General features: G+C 39.2%; 1 protein-coding gene across 2 annotated transcripts in view; it reads right to left on the bottom strand.

The window, feature by feature from the left end:
- The window catches only part of acap1 (ArfGAP with coiled-coil, ankyrin repeat and PH domains 1), a 33,937-nt gene extending 13,804 nt beyond the window's left edge, over window positions 1-20,133 (bottom strand). For both annotated transcript variants that reach the window (XM_084713212.1, XM_084713211.1), the window contains exons 1-12: window positions 19,869-20,133; window positions 14,440-14,497; window positions 11,170-11,289; window positions 10,817-10,870; window positions 10,570-10,628; window positions 9,017-9,200; window positions 7,630-7,674; window positions 7,384-7,479; window positions 2,455-2,529; window positions 2,201-2,313; window positions 1,110-1,161; window positions 865-965 (exon numbers count right to left, since the gene is read on the bottom strand). In XM_084713212.1, the coding sequence (XP_084569338.1) occupies window positions 865-965; window positions 1,110-1,161; window positions 2,201-2,313; window positions 2,455-2,529; window positions 7,384-7,479; window positions 7,630-7,674; window positions 9,017-9,200; window positions 10,570-10,628; window positions 10,817-10,870; window positions 11,170-11,289; window positions 14,440-14,497; window positions 19,869-19,921 (1,010 nt within the window). In that variant the 5' untranslated portion in view covers window positions 19,922-20,133. The remainder of the gene's footprint in view (window positions 1-864; window positions 966-1,109; window positions 1,162-2,200; window positions 2,314-2,454; window positions 2,530-7,383; window positions 7,480-7,629; window positions 7,675-9,016; window positions 9,201-10,569; window positions 10,629-10,816; window positions 10,871-11,169; window positions 11,290-14,439; window positions 14,498-19,868) is intronic.
- Between the last annotated feature and the right edge of the window lie 360 nt (window positions 20,134-20,493).

Raw genomic sequence — 20,493 nt, forward strand, 5'->3', positions numbered from 1 at the left:
TAAAGACCTAACAGTGTGGTGTAGAAATACAATTACAAGACAGAACATATTCACAATACAATAACAGCTTCAGCTATGACAATGGCAGGATTTCTCAACATAAAGACACCATAACAGCAACAACAGCAGTAAATTTTCACAACATTTCACAACAACAACAGGATTGCGCCACACTAAGATCAAGTATTCATCCATGAAGGGAACATGATTAGGTTGATTTTAGCCACGATTTCATCTTGAAATTTAAAACCAGTAAAGCTGCTTATACATGTTATGTCATGATATGTTTCAAGTCAACCCAGAACATCTTCAAAATGTGTTTTTCTTTTCAACATAGACAACAGTAGCACATAGCATGTCTAAATACAGAAAACAAAAAAGGAAAGAACTGACCGAAATTGGCACAGCTTCACTGTTATTGAAGCAAGGAACAAAAATGATTTAGGAAGATTTAGGATCCAAATGAAGTCCATCTGCTACTTCAGTACCACAGACAGGGCCAGAGATTTATCAGTACACAGCACAGTTAAGATGATATTTCAGAGCCGTTGTCGGGGCCATAGATTCTAACTTTTAACACAAACCTCAGTCAGATAAAGAATAATTGAATCAGGCAGACTAGACTAACATATTCAACTAAACACACCTATACACACACACACACACACACACACACACACACACACACAGTGATCTTCTCACTTCTCAGTACATGAGAAAATAACATTAAAAAATTCTGACAACCACACGTTCATTCCCCTCTTCTGCAGAATGCTCTAATCCACACACTTTATGACTGATGAAGATCCACCGCCATCGCTTAAACACACGTATGCACGCGTACATGTTCCCCCACAGACTCACTTTGACGGGGAGACCACTTCAAAGCAGAATCGTCGCTCATTCTCAGTGCTGGGCTTGACTGTGCAAAGACGCAAGTCGTCCACCACAACCGTAGGCTGGTCCTGGCAGAGACGCAGACAGAAGAGACGTGCAGGTCAACACTGTGCTTGTTTTTGTGCGTGTTTGTGTGTTTTCGTAGAAATGTTTGTTCTGCGTTTGGTTAGTGAGACCTCCTTTAAAAATACTGGCATTTATTTAAAATATACCTTGAATTTCTTCTGATACACCAGCTGATTCTTTTGAATTGAAAACCAACGCCTGGAGTAGAGAAAGAAAATGAGAAGGTCATTAAATCAAGGATTAAAGGGATAGTTTGAACTATTTGAATTGAGGTTGTATAAGGTACTTATCCTCAGTATATTACCTGCAGCAGTGGTCAACACGTCCCCAGTTTGGAGAGGTCCTGGTGTAAGAAGCTAAGCAATGTACTGCTGTGAACAGGGTCAGCATCAAAACATGTTTTAATCATTGAAAAAAAAATCTAAATCAATTAAAGTGTACACTATATTTACAATATTTTCACTGTTTTACCTTGCCACTGGGCAGCCTTTTCCGATGGGAAACTATCGTTATATCACTCTGTCCAAACCAACCAAACTCCACTGGCAAAATCAATAATTTTACTTCACAGAAAGCAGGAGTTGCTGGTCTACTGCTGCCATGGACTGTTAGTTTGTTTGTGTGATTGTGTGATTTTAAAAAACTTCACCAAAGTCACACAATAATGCAAACAAACTAACAGACTAAGGCAGCTGTCGACCAGAAACTCTTGTATTCTGCAAGGTAAAATTATTGTATTTGCAAAGGAGTCTGGTTGAGTGAGACAGAGTGATACTTGGCTTATATAATGTTGGTTCTTCATTAGAAAAGGCTGTCTGATGGGAAGGTAAAGAGGTGAAAATATTCTAAATATAGTGTACACTTAAACTGACAATCAGTTTTGGTGGACTTTTGTTTTAAGTGGTGAAATGAACTTTGCTCCTGACCCGGTCCATAGCAGTATATTGCTTAGCTTCTAAGCTTACACTCCTCTCTTCTTCTCCAAACTGTGGGCGTGCCAACTTCCATCTACTGTAGATAAAACACTGACTATGGAAGAACCTCAAACAACCCTGCTTCAAATAATCCAAAATATCCCTTTAAGCCTTTAGAGTAATTGTTGCCACAGCAAAGACAGAAAAGACAAACAGTGGACAGTCACAGCACACAGTTTAGAAACTATTTCCCAACAGTGGGAGAAAAGCAGAAAAGACAATGCAGCTGTTCTCTGTGAGACACTTTGTGGGTAAACTTGTACCTGCTCCAGGTCTTGAAGGCGTTGCTGGCTCTCTTGTAGAGGTATCCCTCCATGGCGATCCCATTTGCTGCATCGGCATTGAAGTCCATTATGGAGTCATCGTAGGACACGTCCTAGATAATATATTCAAGGAATCACTTAGTGTCACTGAAATAACTGTGCAGGGATTTGAACGGTGCACTGCAGTTTAAGAATGAATTTTTGAGAGATTTATATAAGTAAAAGTGTGTGTTCAATTTTTGTAAATGTATAACCTTTTTCTTGATTGCAGCGTGTCTTTGCTCCATGTCCCTCTTCTCCCGGGCAGCGTTCAGGACAAACTGAGTGTGCTGTTAAAACAGAAACAGACAAGGTCATTCTCCAGACATAAATACCGATTTTTAAAACTATATATATTTTCCCTTTTCATATTAACTCTCATAAATGCATTGCACTCATGCAGCTGTCTTCAGGATGTCAACAGACTTATTTTGGGCATAATCAGACTAGCTGTTCCCCCCTGCTTCAAGTCTTTATGCTAAACTAGGTTAACTGACTGATATAGATCTTGTAACTCTTGCACATATTCAACAATGTCTGACTCATTTTTTCACCACGTCCGAATTCTGTTGAAAATTGCTGCACGAGAAGACTTCCCATGTTTAAGGTATCACATGATCTAAAACGCCTCTGTTCAATGAAATACACATTGATTGGGGTTGCATAATCTAATAAAAGGCAGCTGCAGAGTCATATATTAGATTTTAGCTGTGAGAAATGAGAGGAAAGCATTTGAAAGAAACCAAAAACGGCTCACAGGTCAAGACGTCAGGCTGCTAATGCAAAACAGAGCCTGAGTTCGTTTTAACGAACGGTTTAGTTGATCCATCTATTGTGGACAAACCAGTTAAAGATGTCCTGTGAGGTCAGCATCATCTCGAGTTCCAGTAGCTTTCAACAGTATCACATGAGCTTCATGGGCAGATTAAATTTCTGACCTCTGAAGCATCAGTGGGCAAAACTATCTCACCGAGCTCCTTTTCCAAGCTGGTTCTGGAGCTTGTTATCATAATTTTGACAGTATGTCTCACAGCCTGTGGAGGTTTCATTTCTGGTGACTGATGTTTAAACTTGCAGGTCTCTGTACTGTTTGTATCTGCTCCTCAACATCATGCAAGGATGCAGAGGTGATATGATGGGACTGGAAAGAAGAAGAAAAGTCCCGACTTTTCCCCAAACTGCCTTTTTATTGAGAAATGTCGGATAGTTTGTCTCATCTGACCTCTAACAATTATTCGAATGAAACAATCTGAGAGTTTCTGACGGGACACAAGCAAAAATCTTGCGAATCAGAGTTCTAAGTAATAAATTTTGACAATTTGTGGCGGTTATGTGGCATTCTTACATCTCAGAAATATTGCCAAGTTCCCAACATTCCTGAGCCAGAAAGATGCTGAAAAACTACTTCAGGCTTTCATTTCAAGAAGACTGGACCATTGTAACGGACTGTTTACTCATCTTCCAAAAGTCCATTGAGACACTGAAAGTAATCCATAATCCGGCTGCTAGACGCTAACAAAAACACAGAAGAGAGAAGACATCACTTCAGGCTACACTTCACTGTGTCCTCTAGAATTGATTTTAAAGTCCTTCCACTTGTATAAAAAAAAAGCTCTAAACAGCTTAGAACCTCCTAACTTACAGATTCACTGTTGTTTTCTGTTCCTTCATGAACCTCTACTTCCTAAATACCCAAAACTCCACCAAAAAGAAAACAAGAGATGCAGCTTCTTTTTTTTAGTTATGCCCCCGAACTATGAAAACACATCAAAGAGGCAATCGAAATTTGTCTAAATTTTTAAAAGGCCCTTAAAAGCAAATCTTTTTAACCTTGTCTCTCTATAGCACTACTCACTAAGGTGTGCGTGCATCACTTAATATTCCACAGGCTGTTTTTAAATTACAGTTTATGCCTTAAAAAGCCTCATTTTGCCTCATTTTAATTATTGTATCTTCTGTTTTTATTTCTTTGTTCAATCCAAAGTACTTTGAGCTGCATGGTTTGTATGAAAGGACTATAAAATAAAGTTCCTTATTAAGTTTATTGTTATAATTAAGGTAGCAGTGTGACCATTCATGAGAGGACAACCACCATGTAGGTTTCAAACTTTTAAAAAGGCTTTTCAGATATTTTATGAGAGAGGAAAGGGATTCAAAATGTTTGTTTTTGCTTGGGGATATTTAAGATATTGGTAAGACATGTTAAATGTTAATAAAAATACGTCTGTGTGCAATAAACCACGTGGTATCTTTCATGATAAGACCCAAAATATTTGGGTAAATTGCATGAGATGAGTTCCTGGCGTCTTTCTGAAGGGGGGCAGGGCCGAGGAGTCACAAGATGACATCACATTTTCATCGTGACAGGAAAAAGTGAGCAACAACAGGAAATATTTCACATGGCTGTGTCTCTGTGTGTCTCTGCGTGTGTGTGTCAGTTCCTGCTCTTTGGCAATCCAAACTGGAAAAAAAACTTCAACAACCTTGAGGATCAGCAGTATTATATTGTTGTTTTTGCAACATGTCAAGAATTTAAAACAGGAAATGAATTTGTAAGCATTCGCTGGATGGATCAAAAAACAACAAAGCCCTTCCTGTTTCAACAGGAAATGACAGGAACGAGATTAGTCAGATGAGAGAGAGACACTGAGGAACAATACGCCAAACAGACTCTTTACAAGAGAAACCACCAGTGCTGTTTGGTGCAGGATGTAGGAAGACGTTCAACTCTTCCTAGTTCCTGTTTCCTGAAGAATAAAGACTGCAGAAGTAACCTGCCCTGAACTTCCATTTCTGTCTTTCTCACGGAGGCAAATATGTCAGGAAAGGAAAAGTTTCTCGGTGAATAGAAAGCATCTGAATGGACACGAACAGAAAAGAGACAAACATATGCACGTCCATTTTCCACAGCACAGAGTATCGCTTTCTCATTTCTAAAATGCATCTGTTCTTTTAATGGTCTTGGCTGTCACAAGCTAGTCGCACCTATGGTAACTTTACGGACACCTCCTGCTTAAAACCCACAAAGTCATACAGATCTTGAGGCTCTCACTTTCACAGTCTGTTTTTATGCTAAAAGTCAAGATCAAGCAAGCTTTTGCCCCTCTGCTCCACAGGAGGTCTGCAAGTGTTCTTGTGGTACTGGTACTGGTATTATAATCTTTTTTGAAACAATACCCAACTCTAGTTTGTGGAGAACTCACTTTATCACTTCCTGTTTCACTTAACTGGCTTGAGTAAAACTGCAAATCAGTTTATTTATATCTCAAGATAATATTAGCTTATAGCAAAGAAAAGTATCTGAATGATTTTGTCCATGATCGATACATTTCCTGTATTCAGAAGTGTTCAGTAAACAGCAGACAAAAGTTAAATCAGCACAAAGTTAAGTTAAAGTTAGGTCAAGTTACATAAATTTTACCCCTCTGCATCTCCAATTTGTAACAAATGCAAATCAAACAGTGGTAAACCTTTGCACTTATTTTGAAGCTGTCCTTTAATTTATCCAGCATGGTCAAGATTTTCTTTTTTTCTTTTTTTTTCTGTGGTTTACCAAAGGACAGAGGACTGGGATCAGAGGACTCCTTAACTCTTAATCATACATCCAAACAGCTCTTTTGATGGTCATGGTGCTAACCAAAAAACTCATTCCAATAGACTGGACGGCATCAACTTCACCATGCTTGTTTCAGTTATTCACATGGAAAAACTGTGATCTAATCATCCAACATGTGAACATAAATGGGAAGAAGTTCGGAGTTAATTCTTGCGATATCTACTCAATGCATCTGGATGAATATATCACCTGGGTGTTTTGTCTTTACCCTTTTTGTTTTCTTGTACCTGCGTATGTTTGATAGCCAGTATTTATTCATCTCAGATGGATGACAGGATCCCTCTACTATGTGTGTGTGTGTGTGTGTGTGTGTGTGTGTGTGTGCACCTCTTCTGGTTGAGTTTGGGCCTTGATTTTTTATGTGGTTTGTATGTTGTCCTTTTAAATGTTATTTTGGGGGATCTTTTGCCTTTATTTTGACAGGATAGCTGAAGAGCAGACAGGAAAGGGGATAGAGAGAGGGGATGACATGTAGCTACGGGTCACAGGCGGAAGTCGAACCAGCAGCCGCTGCAGAGGACTGATAACTTCAGTACACAGGGTTGCACGCTCTACCAACTGAGCTACAGGGTGCCCCAGCAGCTGTTTATTGCAGCAGCAGAACAGCAGCTTGCAGCAGTTCTATGCTCCGACCTCATCACTCTTATGTTTATACAGACATATATAGGAGTGATGAACACATATCTTGGACCCCCTGTTGGAGCCTGCAGGTGGATGCTGGGGAGGTGGTGAGGCTGAATGAGCTGGCAGTGATGCTGTTGCAGAGCAGCAATGGCATTGACAGGCAGAGGGAGAGATGGGAGGTTATAGCAGTTTAAACAGACTGTATGTACTACAAGGAGTGAGGCATGTACAGTTGGGCAGTGTCGAAAGCTCAAAGGGCGTCGCTACATATATGAAAAGGCCCTTTTTTAAAAAGTGTTCCTGCAAAACTCCCGTAAATAAGACCCGTCATTACACTGGCTTTGCTTTATTACACTGAACCAAACAACGGCGTCACAATGCTGCCCCAGTGTGTGATTTTAAATAGCATGCCAGTGTTTAAGACACGTAACATGCTCCCCTGTTTTACACTCTGACTCTGCTGACTTAGCACCAGAACAATTCCCCCCTTTTCCATTCATTTTATACAGAGCAGCGGGGCAGAATAATGACACATTACCGCCTTGAACAGGCTGTATAAAAGGGGCTTTAAACACACTTATCAAGTTGACTTGATATAAAGGCTAAAGCCTTGTTTATAACATCTTAAGGCTGTTATACTCACTGAACTCCACATAACATACTGACAGACCTCCTTTCTGTAGACTCTTACTGTACCAAGCACTCCACACAAGACTTCATGAGGCTAAGACCCTCTTTTTCCTGCCCAGCTGTTATTTATTTAGTTAGTGTTCATACGCAGCCAGTTCGGTCATCAAACGCCACATAGGAAGCTCACATGATTACATGATTGCTCCAAGATTTGCGGTGCAAATATAATTGTAGCAGAGGAAATGAAATCAATCAGGCTGTAACAAGCGATTACCTCTTCACTGAGTTTTCGTCGATAGTCGTCCAGTTCTGACAGAGACTGGTGGCCTTGCTGGAAGAACTGAGCCTGGGCCTCCATCAGCGACAACATCTGACAATGAGCAAGAGAAATAATTTACTTTCATATCCCAGAGGATATCCTGAGTAAATCCATCAAGAAAATATACACTTTTAAAGATGTACACACCACATATTTACAAAAGCAACAGCATGAACTTAAAATAGGTCAACATGAACTCACTGCCATCAAAATGTCGGTCTTCTTCTTGGCCTCGATGACATTAATCTGAAACAAAAGGAAACAGTGGTAAGAGACAGTTCATGTTTCCATAACCAATTAAACTCACTGGCTGGTTAAACTTCCCAGAGCCACAGAACCACAGGCCTGGAGAGAAGCCCCGAGGCAAACCTGTTATCATTCAAAACAGCAGAAGCACAACTATAATCAGACGTGCTGCTGTACGTTTTATCCAGGCTACTTTTGGTACCTGGATGCACTGCTTATGTGACGAAGTCTGAGCTGAACTGCACCCAGTATGAGCCTGTTTTTACACACACAAAAGTGCAGGATAATGAATTCATACTCCAACTTTATTATTATTATTGTTCCGGAGGAAATTTAGCTTGCATGCAAGCATTAAATGAAAGATTTAAATTCTCCTGCAAAGGGTCTCTCTCTCATTAAAACAATAACAAAAGATGTAGTTTGATGACGTTGAGAAGTGGCGTGGGATCATGGGAATTGTTATTTTAACTGTTAAACAACCACAGCTGCAGATGAAAATCTATCTGACATAACTCAGGCAGAAATCATGTTCATGCATGAGATAATCAAGGTTTTATTCACGTTACGTTCAGCCACGTCCTTCATCACTCTTTGACGTATCTGATGTATCCGGTGATTTCTCTGCATTTGAACATTATTGTAAAGATTTGAGATAATTCAAGTATACAACTAAGCAAAATATATAATACAGTAATAATAATGTAATAAATATATAACATGTCCAGTGTCTTTTAGACATTTTAATATGGAAGTTTTTTGTTTTTACATTTTTCAGTATTTTTAGGCTCGGTGCAGCTCAAATCGCCATCTGGGACAAATAAAATAATGAATATAATAGCTTTAACACACAGGTGATATATTGACGATGTTGAACAGGAACAATCAACAGTCAAGGATGTAAAAGCTTTAAATTTATATGACATTTGTTGTTATCGTTTATCGTTTCCTTTCACCTGCCCACAGATGACTACAGATGGAAATCAACAAGAAAGCTAAATGTAGTATGACGCATTTTTTTTTCTTTGCTTTTTTGGGATTATTTTGTGGTTATTTTGTACGCGGTCCAAGATTTAATAAACTACACGAAACTAAAATATACATATAACTAATAGAATACTGAAAAAAAAATAATACACTGATAAAAGAAAAACATGAGCAGTTCAGTCCAAAAACAGAAACATTACTACCATCCTGTCCATTGAGGTGCGAGATAAGATTAAGATCAGTGTCAGATATAGAAGTGCAGTTACTGGTGAAAATGTCACAGTTTCCACTGTGTTGACAGATTCAGTCTTTCCGTGTTTACCGGAATAAAAAGGCGGGATTTTCACTTCTTTCTCACCTCCAGGACGTAATCCAGGGCCTCGGAGCGAAAGGCTTTGCGTGCGTTGAGCAGAGCGTTGCTCGCCTCCTCCACTTCGTGCTGTTTCCCCCGCGGGGCCTGAGCGTTCCTCCCCTGCGCCGCCTCCAGACATTCGCTGCTGCGCTCAAACTCCTTGCGCACATCTTTGAACCGGCGCACATCCCTGGATGACGGGACGGGAAGGATGGAAAAAAGTTTGGTTTGATCATCCTGTTAGTACTTAACCTTTATTCGATAAATACTTTCAAAGTGAAATAAGGCTGCTGAAGACACTAGAGTTTTGGGTGATGGTGTTTATAGCGGAGTACTTGAAGAATGTCATTACACACGGCTGCTCACTGTGGTTATCCCCTGAAAACAACACCAGGCTGCTACAGTATAACAATACACAGGTCAGATCACAAATAGTGTTGTCTGATGTAATCATCTTTGTTTGTAACTTGATGGAAAATCAGACTCCACCTGAGTTTGGGTGCAGATGTGCAGTGATGTGTGTTCATGTGCCAGAGATGTGATTGGCTGAGAGAATATTTAATAATCACAACACCTGCTGATCTATATTCACCTTCACCCAATCCTTTACACACTGTGCTTCTGCACTGAGATCAGGCACTTTCAAACTATTCCATAAAGGGTCGAGTGACTGCAGGTTTTTGTTCTGACCAATCAACAGCACACCTGATTCGACTAATCAGCTGTTTGAAGACTGAAATCAGTTGATTAAATGAGTCGAGTGAATGAAAACCTGCAGCCACGTGGTCCTTTGTGGAATAGTTTGGACATGCCTGACTTACATGAACCAAAACAGAAAGTGTGCACGAGGGTGCACAGTCCGTGCACAATGAATATACTCCAAATGGAGACATATTCGGTCAGCTGCAGACAACATGGACACTTTTTGAAATGACACGATAACTACAGAAACATGCTCGCACACAGGCTGTGTGTCAGGTGTGTGCACATTTGGATATAACACAGCTTCTCAATTGAGCAATTAGTCATTAGTGATTTATTTCCATGTGCCCCTGTCCCACATTTTAATTTTTAATTTTTTTTTCTGTTTGCAGTTTTGCATAAACATTATGCATGGTTTTAAAGGACATATTACTATGTATCATACTACACCACAGTATATTAGCACTGTTGTTATGTCATGTATTATTCACATGTTTTTTTGTGTGTGGTATTATATTTCTTTAATCTTACTGGAGAAAACAGTATCAGCTTTCATGCTCTCCTGTTTGCCATTTGATAAGAGACCTCTGAGCTCAGAGCGTTAAGCCACATTCAAAATGTGTCACTGGCTAAAAATCCGGCTAATCGTCATTGACACATGCTATGAGATATCCTGTCTCTCGTCTAATTCACCGTATCATTCCCACTAATAAGAGCAGAATGTAAGACACAGAAAGAGAACGAGGAAAATGAAGGATCATGATCATATTTTTTTCATGTTGTGTGTTAATGTTTGGCGACTGACTCAGGCTGAAGAAGGCGACTGAGAAATGAAACAAACAGGGACTCTCACTCACTCTTTGACGATGCTCTGCAGCTTCATCTTCACTGACTTCTGTGTGGTTTCAATCACTTCCTACAAGGAAAAAAAGACAGAGACAAATCTATCACAGTGAGCACAGACAACTGTTAAATGTCAAGTGTAACGTGTTCGACAGTGCGCTGCAGCCTCATTTGACCACGCTACCACATAGGGCGGCTGATAAGTGCCATGACTGGAACGGAGATTGTGGTGAAAAGTCGGTCACAAACAGACTCACTCACCCCCTGTGCATCCAAGATGATAGACAGCTTTTGGGAAAATTTCTCCAAACAGTTCTGCAGGACAGACATCTTAGATTAGACTCTGCATTTCATCACATCTTAGCAGCCATTTAATGTTTGTATATAAAATAACCTGGTTTAGTAGTTGCAGTAGAGTGCAGGGCCCGTATTACACACAATTCAGTGAATTTAGTCTCATTCAAAGTCATGTAAACACGCACAAATTACTCTGAATCTGAGAGTTTAATGAACTACTACCTTCCAGATGTAGGCAAACACTGATTTGAGAAAATGCAACATAATCGTAGTTAAAAAAAAAAAAAAGAGTGCCTCTGCCACTGTCCTTGTCTCACCTCCATCATCTCGTCCCCGGAGCAGTGGTGGCTCATATCCCGGAGGCCGTTGACGAAGCTCTTGCTGGTCTGGCAGTAGACCCTGCCTGCCTCCAGCATGGCCTGGCATTGTTTAACAAGCTGAAAATACACAAACATGCAACACCATAGTCAGAGTCCTCCTCCTGAATACTCAAACAAGAGACAAACAAAAGGCGACTAACGGCAGACCATAATCAGGATGAATAATTAAACGAAATGAGGAGTTATTCCAGGAGTCCATGCATTAAGGAGCATTGAAACAGCCAGAGTTCGAGATTATTCTAATCGAGCGTAATCACTGCACATGCTGAATATATCCAGCTTCTGTTAAACACCGTCTGGAGTTCATTAAACTGCATTAGAGCGAGAACATTACTGGATCTTACAGGCTGGATTCATATAGCACCAATGTTTTATTGTACAAAAACACATTAAGAGTTCTAGTTTGGTTCTTTATGTCTTAACAAAGACTGAAACAAGATATTAGAAAGAATACTGAAAAACTGTACTCAAGTACAAGTTACACTATTACTCAATTACAAGTAAAAGTACTGATGTTAGAAATATGATTAAGTAAAAGTACAAAGTATTCATCCCCAAAACTACTCAGAGTATTAGTTACTTTTTTAACCGTTGATGTCACAGTCACCTCTCCAAAATAGGGTTGCACATGTTGCGATTTTCCTTAACCAGTAGTTGAAAATGCTAAGACATGATTAATCCCGGGGAGGAACATGATCCGACGAACTGGTCTCTGCAGCTCTTTGGTGGTTTGTCGGTGGCTCTAATGTCTATTTTTTACGACTTAAAGTTAATTGAATTTTCCGTTTCAACAACACAAAACGCAACACAATCGCCAAACAGCACCAGACAGAGGGGAGAAAAATAATAAAATAAGAGGATGGCTAATGCTAAAATAAAAAGAACAACTAGACAATAATAAAATGGACAATAAACAAATAAATGAAAATAACAGTATAAACACGACATCTAACTTAAAAATGTCAGATGTGTCTCTTCTTCCTTTTTATTACTACGTTCAGTTGACTGGAGCAGAGGTCTAATCAGCAGGGAGAAGTGAAAATACTAGGGAGGATGTGAATAAGCCTTTAATTTACTACAGTTTCGTTCATCTTATAATAACGAACCATGAGCCCTTCAGTCAGTCTAAGCCTGGACGATACAGCTGATAAACCTATCGTGATAGTGAAGTTTGATATTGGTCGATATCGATAATTACTGATCATGTGGGTTGTGACTGACGACATGTTTTGTAGTCCAGGGGCTGGAAGCAGCTGAGGTGATAAAATGAGCGAATATCACAATATTTTTGACCAAATATCTCAATATCAGGACGGTTAGATCAGACTGAGAAGTTCAGAAAAGCAGACCACCGCCTTTAAAACCAGGAAAAGACAACACATATGCCATATCACGATATGACGACATCCGAAAGCTTTCATGACATCTGGTCTTATAAAGAATACAACATAATATCGACATACTGCCCGACTCACAGTCAGTGTCGACCAAGCAGGCAGGTGTAAGAGGGACATGAAGGCATCGGGGGCGATACTGTGTGCTAACTCTCATGGGACGTTGTGTTTTGGTTTCAAAGTCTCTGAAAGGTTGTCTGTCATTTATTTTACACCTCTACAAAAGCAGTGATGAAATGTAGCTGAATACATTTACTCAAGTACTGTACTTAAGTACAGTTTTGAGGTACTTATACTCTGAGTATTTTCACTTCATGCTATTTTTATAAATCACCATTATTTTTCAAATAGACATTTTGTACTTTTTACCCTGCTACATTTTAACTGACCAGCAGCTATTTTGCAGATTAAATACAAAACATATAGCCAGTTTCTGAAATATGAAATGTTGCTACAGATTAAGCAAACCAACATTATGCATATAGTTAAATAAAGTTGTGGAAAGAGTACTGAAAATCTGTGGTGTTAGAAAAGTACCTAGTATTCCTCTCAAAAACTCCTCAGAATACTAGGTACTTTTTAATCTTAAGTCTAACTGTTCTGTTCTGCTCAGTGGTCACACACACCTCGAAAAAAAAACTAGGGATACAAACTTTGTGTATTTTCCCAAAACCATAGCTAAAAATACTATCAATTAATCATTGATAATTTCCTCTTTTTTTTTTTTGGTAACTTTTTTTTTTTGGTCATTTTAAGTTTCCTCATTCAACAAATGGCTCCATCAGACAAACAATCAAATGAAGTACAACTGCTGCCGATTCCAGACTATTGATTATATATAGTGATCATGTAATATAAAATGTAATAATATCATAATATGACTCTGGTGAGTACTTTTTTCTCATTTTGTTAATATAACTTTTGAATAATTTTTGAACATTTTAATGCATGCACTTTTTCTTTTTCTTTTTTTTTTTTTAACCTTATGTTTGTTTTATTGCTCCCACTATGGTTTTAACATTTATCCAAAAGTCTGTTTTTCTTAATCTGTCTGCAGACCACACATGTTGCAGCATGATACCATGTGGCATCGTGACAGAACAGAAAAAACAGGATTACTTGCATGCAGGGAAATTTCTCTTTCAGGTCAGAGTTCAGCAACAGAGCAGCAGCACTGGAGCTGTTTTCCTTTTTTTTTGCTAAAGGGCATTTAGACCAATCTGATAAAAGTCATCTGAGGAGCTCAAACCCAGTTACTCCAGTTTTTTTTTCTTGCTAAATCAGTTCATCTCTCCGCTGCCTCACATAAATCACTCACTTGTACTACGATACTTTGCAGGGAAAGTTAAATGAATGAAGTGCTTTGTCTCGGACCTCTAGTTTATTGTCATGGTTTTCATATTGCCATGTCACGAACAGCACAGAGTGAAACGCTTATTCTGTATCATCAGGGAACAGAAATGCAGCATGTTGCCTCTCTATCAGATGAATAGATCTGAAACTCTGACATGTTTGAACTCAAACACATGATGAGGAATATACGTTATCGCTGTGAAGCAGAACAAACAGTAGTTCTCTCTGCTGGAGGACAATACGATGAGGAAGCAGCACCTGCAGCTACTTCCTGCTCGTTGTCAGGTGAAAAATACCTCAGACACCACCGCCCACCTCTCACTTCACTGCCTCTTCACATGGCGAGTGTGTGTCCGACAACAACTCATACCTGTGAGTGTGTGTGTGTGTGTGTTTGAAAGTAGGGCAGTGACTCAGTATGATAAAAGTGTGTGTAGGTGTGTGTGTGCATGCATCTCACCTTCTCTAATCGTGTCTCGAGTTCACTCACATCGTTCTGGACCGCTTCGATTTCAGCTCTGAAACACACACACACACACACACACACGGTCATGAACCAGAGCTCAGGGTCAAAGGTCACGATAAACTCACTTACAGTCACACATGAACCTCGTTGTGCTGATGCTCACCTTGTATTTTATGGAAATAAATCAGTGACAAGAAGTCAAATGAAACGTGAAGACAGTATTTAAAAGATTAGCTAATTAACTGATTAATCAATCAACAGAGAATATATGTTAATGATTGATTAATTGTTGAAGTTATTTATATATCCACAGGTTTCAAACTCCTCAAATTTTCACTGTAAATTGAATATTTTTGGATTTTTTGAAAAACATTTTATACATTCATTTGTCTTGTTCTGCACATACTATTGACCTTAAACATTCAAACATTTTCTTGCTTTGCACGCTGAAGTTTGTGCTTTAATTTTCAGTGAACAGCGTAGGATAATGGCAACTTTACAAACAGCAGTATTCTCTTTTAATTAAGATAAATTCATGTTATTACAATATACAAACTTATCACATTATAACAAGAAACTTTTCTTGTTATATCAAGCTTTTATTTCTCTTAAACTTTTTGGGTGAAGCTTTTATGCCTTTAATTTATAGGATGGCTGAAGTTGTGAGAGGAAAGGGGGAGTCGGGGAACGGCATGCAGCGAAGGGCTGCAGGTGGGAGTCGAACCCACGAACACTGCAGAGGCAAACAGTTATATCAGTACACTTTTTATAGTACTATATTGTGAAATGTTTCATGTTTTAACATGATAACTTATTGTTATAACAGAAAACATCACACATTATAATGTGGTAACTTATATTGTCATAACCTTGACATATTAACAATATATGTTATCAATTTATAACAAGATAAACAGTATATTGTTATAACAAGAAAGGTTTCTTGTATATTACATTAAGTTTGTGTTGCAATAAGGTGAAAATATCTTCAGAAAAACATTGTAACTTTTCATATACGATTTCTTTCATAGCTGCAATGATTAATTGATTATCAATCAATTGCTAAATTACTCACCAGCAATTTTGATAACTGATTATTTGGTCTGAGTAATTTTCTTTAAGGAAAAAAAGTCATAATTCTCAGCTGTCAGTTTCTTAAATGTGAATATTTTTCTGGTTTCTTCTCTCCGACTGTGAACTCAATATATTTGGGTTGTGAGTAAAACAAGACATTTGAGGACGTCATCTTAGGTCGACATTTTTCACCATTTCCTGACATTTTAAAACAACTACTTATCGACAAATTGAGAAAATAACTGACTGATGAATCGACTACGAAAATAATCGTTAGTTGCAGCCCTGATCTCTTCGAAATGAGAAAACGTTTGACCCTGATTTTTCTCCATAACACTTCCCCTCGAGCTTTCGCACATGTACCTACAACACTGTAGCCTATATTTTGTGGTTGCAATGCTTCTGCGATGCCACGGCATTCATGTCTGCATTCTTGCATGGAATGGGAAATTCTTCTGCATCTTTTTATACTTCATTGTAATTTAGCGTGACATTTTTTGGTATTTTTAGGAATCTTGAGCAACAAGAATCAGACACAAACATTCTTGTAAAGGCCTTCATAACATCTAGACTAGACAACCGTAATGCACTTTTCTCTGGCAGCAGACTGGTCCAGAGCACAGCAGCCAGAGCTAAGAAGCTGGATCATATAACACCAGCGCTGATGTGTCTTCTTTTCTTTTAGAGTTTTACCGACTTAGAAACTCTCTGGGTGCACTTTAAATAAATTGAAGATGAGTTTTAAAACTGGATTCCTGTGGGTTTGAACGGAGCTTAGGTGGACACCAGTCATGGAAACATTGTGTAGGCCTGCAGAACGAGCCCTCCTGCAAGTATTCAGTGCTGTCTGAGTTTTGTGTTTGAGTACAAGAGCTGACCTAACACCTCTGACACATGCACAAAAGCAGCTCAGGCGTCCTGTGCATGGCTAGTTTGTCAGTTATTGCTGTAACAGTCAGTATCTCTTCTTCTCTCTTTACCAGCAACTCAACCATGTGGTTTCCGCTGCCTTCCACCAACAGTACAGAGATACAGAGAGACAGAAAGACAGAGAGAGAGAGACAGAGGAGGAAGGAAAAAAAAAAGAGGCCAGACTGTGAGTGGAGAGAGAAGAGAGAGGAGGGCCTGGACACACAGTAACTGTTTGTGTTTTCTGTGTTTGTTAGTGCGAGGATGTTTGAATCAAAGTCTGAGGTCATGTCCTCTTGAAATACGACCAAATGACAAGTCGGCCAAGGAGAGTTGGAAAGAAAAGGAGAAAAGAGGGTGAAAAACTGGAAAAAAATTATACAGGAATTTAGTGGAATCAGCTAATATTTTCTCATTAGCTTAACAGAAATATGCAGATATGCAGTTAATTAAACTTATTTTTTCTGCTTTTTATTTTAAAAACTTATGAACACGAGGTCTTCTAACATGAAGTCTTAACTTAAAATGAATGAATGTACTGTCACTGAGTTCACTCAACTCATTTAATTAAGTTTCTTAAGAAACATGATCAGCATTATTTGCAGACTTCCCAGCATGCATTGTTGGGGAGACCCATCTTTTTTTATAATTTGAAGGAAACATGTCAGATTAAATTTTGCTGTGTGTTTCTGACCGCAGAGTTGTTGGTTCAACTGAATATCTTCAGCTTGTTGAGCATGTTTTCTCAAGTGCAACTGAATTAATATAAATTACCTCAACTTCTCTTTTCAAATTCAGCCAGCTTAAAATACCACGACAGCCTGGACACTAACTTTTTATAGTTTAAAGAATATGATGGAAAGAAATCACAGTTGCATATTTTCATAGTAATGAAGATTAAAATGTAAAATAAAATCAAGTTTTGTTTGTCATGTCCATAAAGTGACTGAAAAGTTGTTGGTTCAACTTAATATGTTCAACTTATTGAACGTTTTCTCAAATAGAACTGAATCAATTTCAAATTTATTTGACTAGGCAAGTTTATTTGTTTTTAATCATTACAAAATTACCTCAACTTGTATTTTTAAATTCAGTGAACTTAAAATTTTAAGGCAGCCTGGACACTAAGCTTTTCGAAGCTGAAACAAAGAGTTATTTTTTTTACAGTGAACAGGAGGCCACTGTGGGGGAATATAAAAAGATTCCTTCGTTAAAGAGGCGCCGTCCTCTTCATTTCTCTCTGAATTAGTGTCACAAGCAAGCAAATTAAAACAGAGCTAACGCTGAATTTCCGCCGTGGTTCTCCCCACAGAAAACACACTTCCTGTCTCTCCTGTTGATCACCTCAGCACATCTCAGCTCACTTCCTGTTGCCCTCCTACCTCGCCGTAACCTAGCAACAGGAGGTAGCACATTTGAGCGGTTGTCCTGAGCTGTCAGAAGAGGGTTTTTTTTTTTTTTTATCTCTTTCTGTCCTCCTTGACACTTCTCTGCTTATCTGTTTGGGTGATTTTGTATTCATGATATGCATGAGCCTCCTTCCTCTGTCCCTCTTTTTCTTCCCTTCCCTTCATTCCTTGCTCTGCTCTCAGCCCGACACGAGACCTCGCCACTGCAGCTGCCACAAGTCAAACTTTCCACCGCTGTGCGAGCCTCATAAATCCAGACAGGGGCTGAGGCTCAGGATTGAAATATGCCAAATCAGCTGGTAGACACACCAGCCACTGTGACTCAGGCAGGATGCCAGAAACTATGAGGGCAGGGCACACCCAAGTTCTGCCAAACTCCCTCTTTCGCTGCTTGCAAAACTAATTTAGTGACACTTCCTTTTTGATTACACCAGATGCTGATGCTGTGTTGAAAGACAACTGATTGTTGACTTGCAGAAGAGCTACACTGACAGACTTTTAGCAAGGTTTTATAGGCTTAAAATAGAGATAGTAAGCAGCCCTTTGAATGAGTGAAGCCAAGAAAGTTTGTGTGATTCTACAAGCATCACTTCATGCGTTACTATAACTTGACTTGTGATCATATAACTAATCGTTGCAAGCTCTAAACTTGACGTTCCTTGTTTCTTAAAAGATGTTCAACAAAATCGAATTTCCTGGTCTAATATAAGCTGCCTGTGGTTCAGTGACATGCTGAACAGCTGCCACATCTGACCACCAAATCAGCATCTTCAGCCCTGCAGGCCTGCATGTCACGCCTCCTTCCTTTCACTGACCACCAACACTTACAGTGACACAACATGACTTGACCTCTGACCCTGCTTAATGCTGGCACAAGTTCAGACTGACTAATTAAGAAAGATTAAATGCATTAAACGTCATTTTTAGAGAGTGAAATGCCACTAACATGGAGACATCACAGTGTAGACCTTCAAAAAGGAAGAAAATTAAAGTATATATTACTTTCTTGTCAATATAATGGAATTTATCCCATTTAATGGCTCAACATACACTGTTTTTGTGGTGTTTTGCAGCTGAGAGTCAAGGTTCAGCCTCTTAACACTTGCAGTGACATGACATGGCTTGACCTCAGACCCAGTGGGACTACTTATTGTTGGCACCAGTGGTTCAAATTCACTAATTAAGCAGCATTAAATGCATTAAAAGTCATTTTTAGAGCCTGAAATGTCACTGACATGAGGGTACTACTGTACAGAGACTTCAAAAGGGGACATAATTAAAGTGTATATTGCTTTTTTGTCAGTATAATGTAATTCATCCACTTTTTTCTGGATCAATATGAACTGTTCTTGTGGTGTTTTGCAGCTGAGCATCAGGGTTCAGCCTCCAACACTTGCAGTGACATGACATGGCTTGACCTCAAATCCAGAGGGACTACTTATTGTTGGCACCAGTGGTTCAAATGCACTCATTTAGAAACAGTAACACTGGGTTGCACCATTTAACTTTAGATAAGCTCTAATTAGAGTTTAGCAAAGCTAGGTTTAAAATGAGTGCATCCAGAGCTCTGCTGCACAATTCAAAACTAATCTTCATTTAGTAGCTCAAAGTTTTGTGATGCAAACTGAATTTAATAGACTTTAATCACTGTGGAGATGATTGCTTACCCATGTTAATTACTCAAAAAGTTTAAAAGAGGTTAAAATTCAACCTTTCTTAATGTTACATTAGTTTAAAAGTTTGGCTAAATATAAATTAAAGTTGAACTACTATTTAAGTGGAGTTAAAAATGAATCCTTAATGGTGCAACCCAGCCTAAATGCATTAAAAGCCATTTTTTGAGTCTGAAATGCCACTTACATGAGGATAATGCAGCACAGACCTTTAAAAAGTAATGTAATGATCAGTATTATAGGAGTTATCCACTTTTTCTGGCCACATTTAAACACTTTTAAAGGGTATTTTGCGGTTCAGCCTCTTCCTCTATTGCCTCGATCACTATCAGTACCAAAGCACAGGTGAAACTCTTACCTGAAGCGTGGAGAGTCCTTTAAACACTCCTCAAAGTCCAGTTTGACTGTCATAGTTGCAGAAACACCGGTCTACACCGTCTTTCTTTGAATCCTCTGTGGGGCTGGAGGCGCACAGCAGCAGCAGCAGCAGCCTGGCAGGAAAAACACTAAATCTTCTCGGATTCAACGCTCCACACCGGCAGCCCGACTCATTCTTCTCGTTTTTTCTTTCACAAGTATAATTTGTATTCCTCCCGCGGCTCGTCCTTCTCTTCACTCCTCTTCTTCTGGGGACGCGGTGTGCCTGATCTGTCGCACATCCGAGCCAAAAGACGACTTGTCGCCGCTCATGAATGAGCGCAGGGGGATGTTAGAGGCGTTATTACCATTTTATCCGGAAAATAAAAAGCAGAGTAGTCCGTGTGCAGGGGGGGAGAGAGAGAGGATGCTGCAGAGAGCCGGGCGCAAAGTTTCCTCTAGAATTAAGTGTATTGATCAAAACGGATCGATATTCCCAATGAATAAGATCAAATCAGATGGCAGCCGCCTGATTGGATGTTTCTTCTCCCCAAGGGTGCTGACTGGAGTGCTACTCAGACTCTCTCTCTCTCTCTCTCTCTCTCTCTCTCTCTCTCTCTCTCTCT

The sequence above is a fragment of the Lutjanus erythropterus genome, chromosome 23 (assembly GCF_056507025.1).
Source record: "Lutjanus erythropterus isolate fLutEry1 chromosome 23, fLutEry1.hap2, whole genome shotgun sequence".
Classification (NCBI taxonomy): domain Eukaryota; kingdom Metazoa; phylum Chordata; class Actinopteri; order Lutjaniformes; family Lutjanidae; genus Lutjanus; species Lutjanus erythropterus.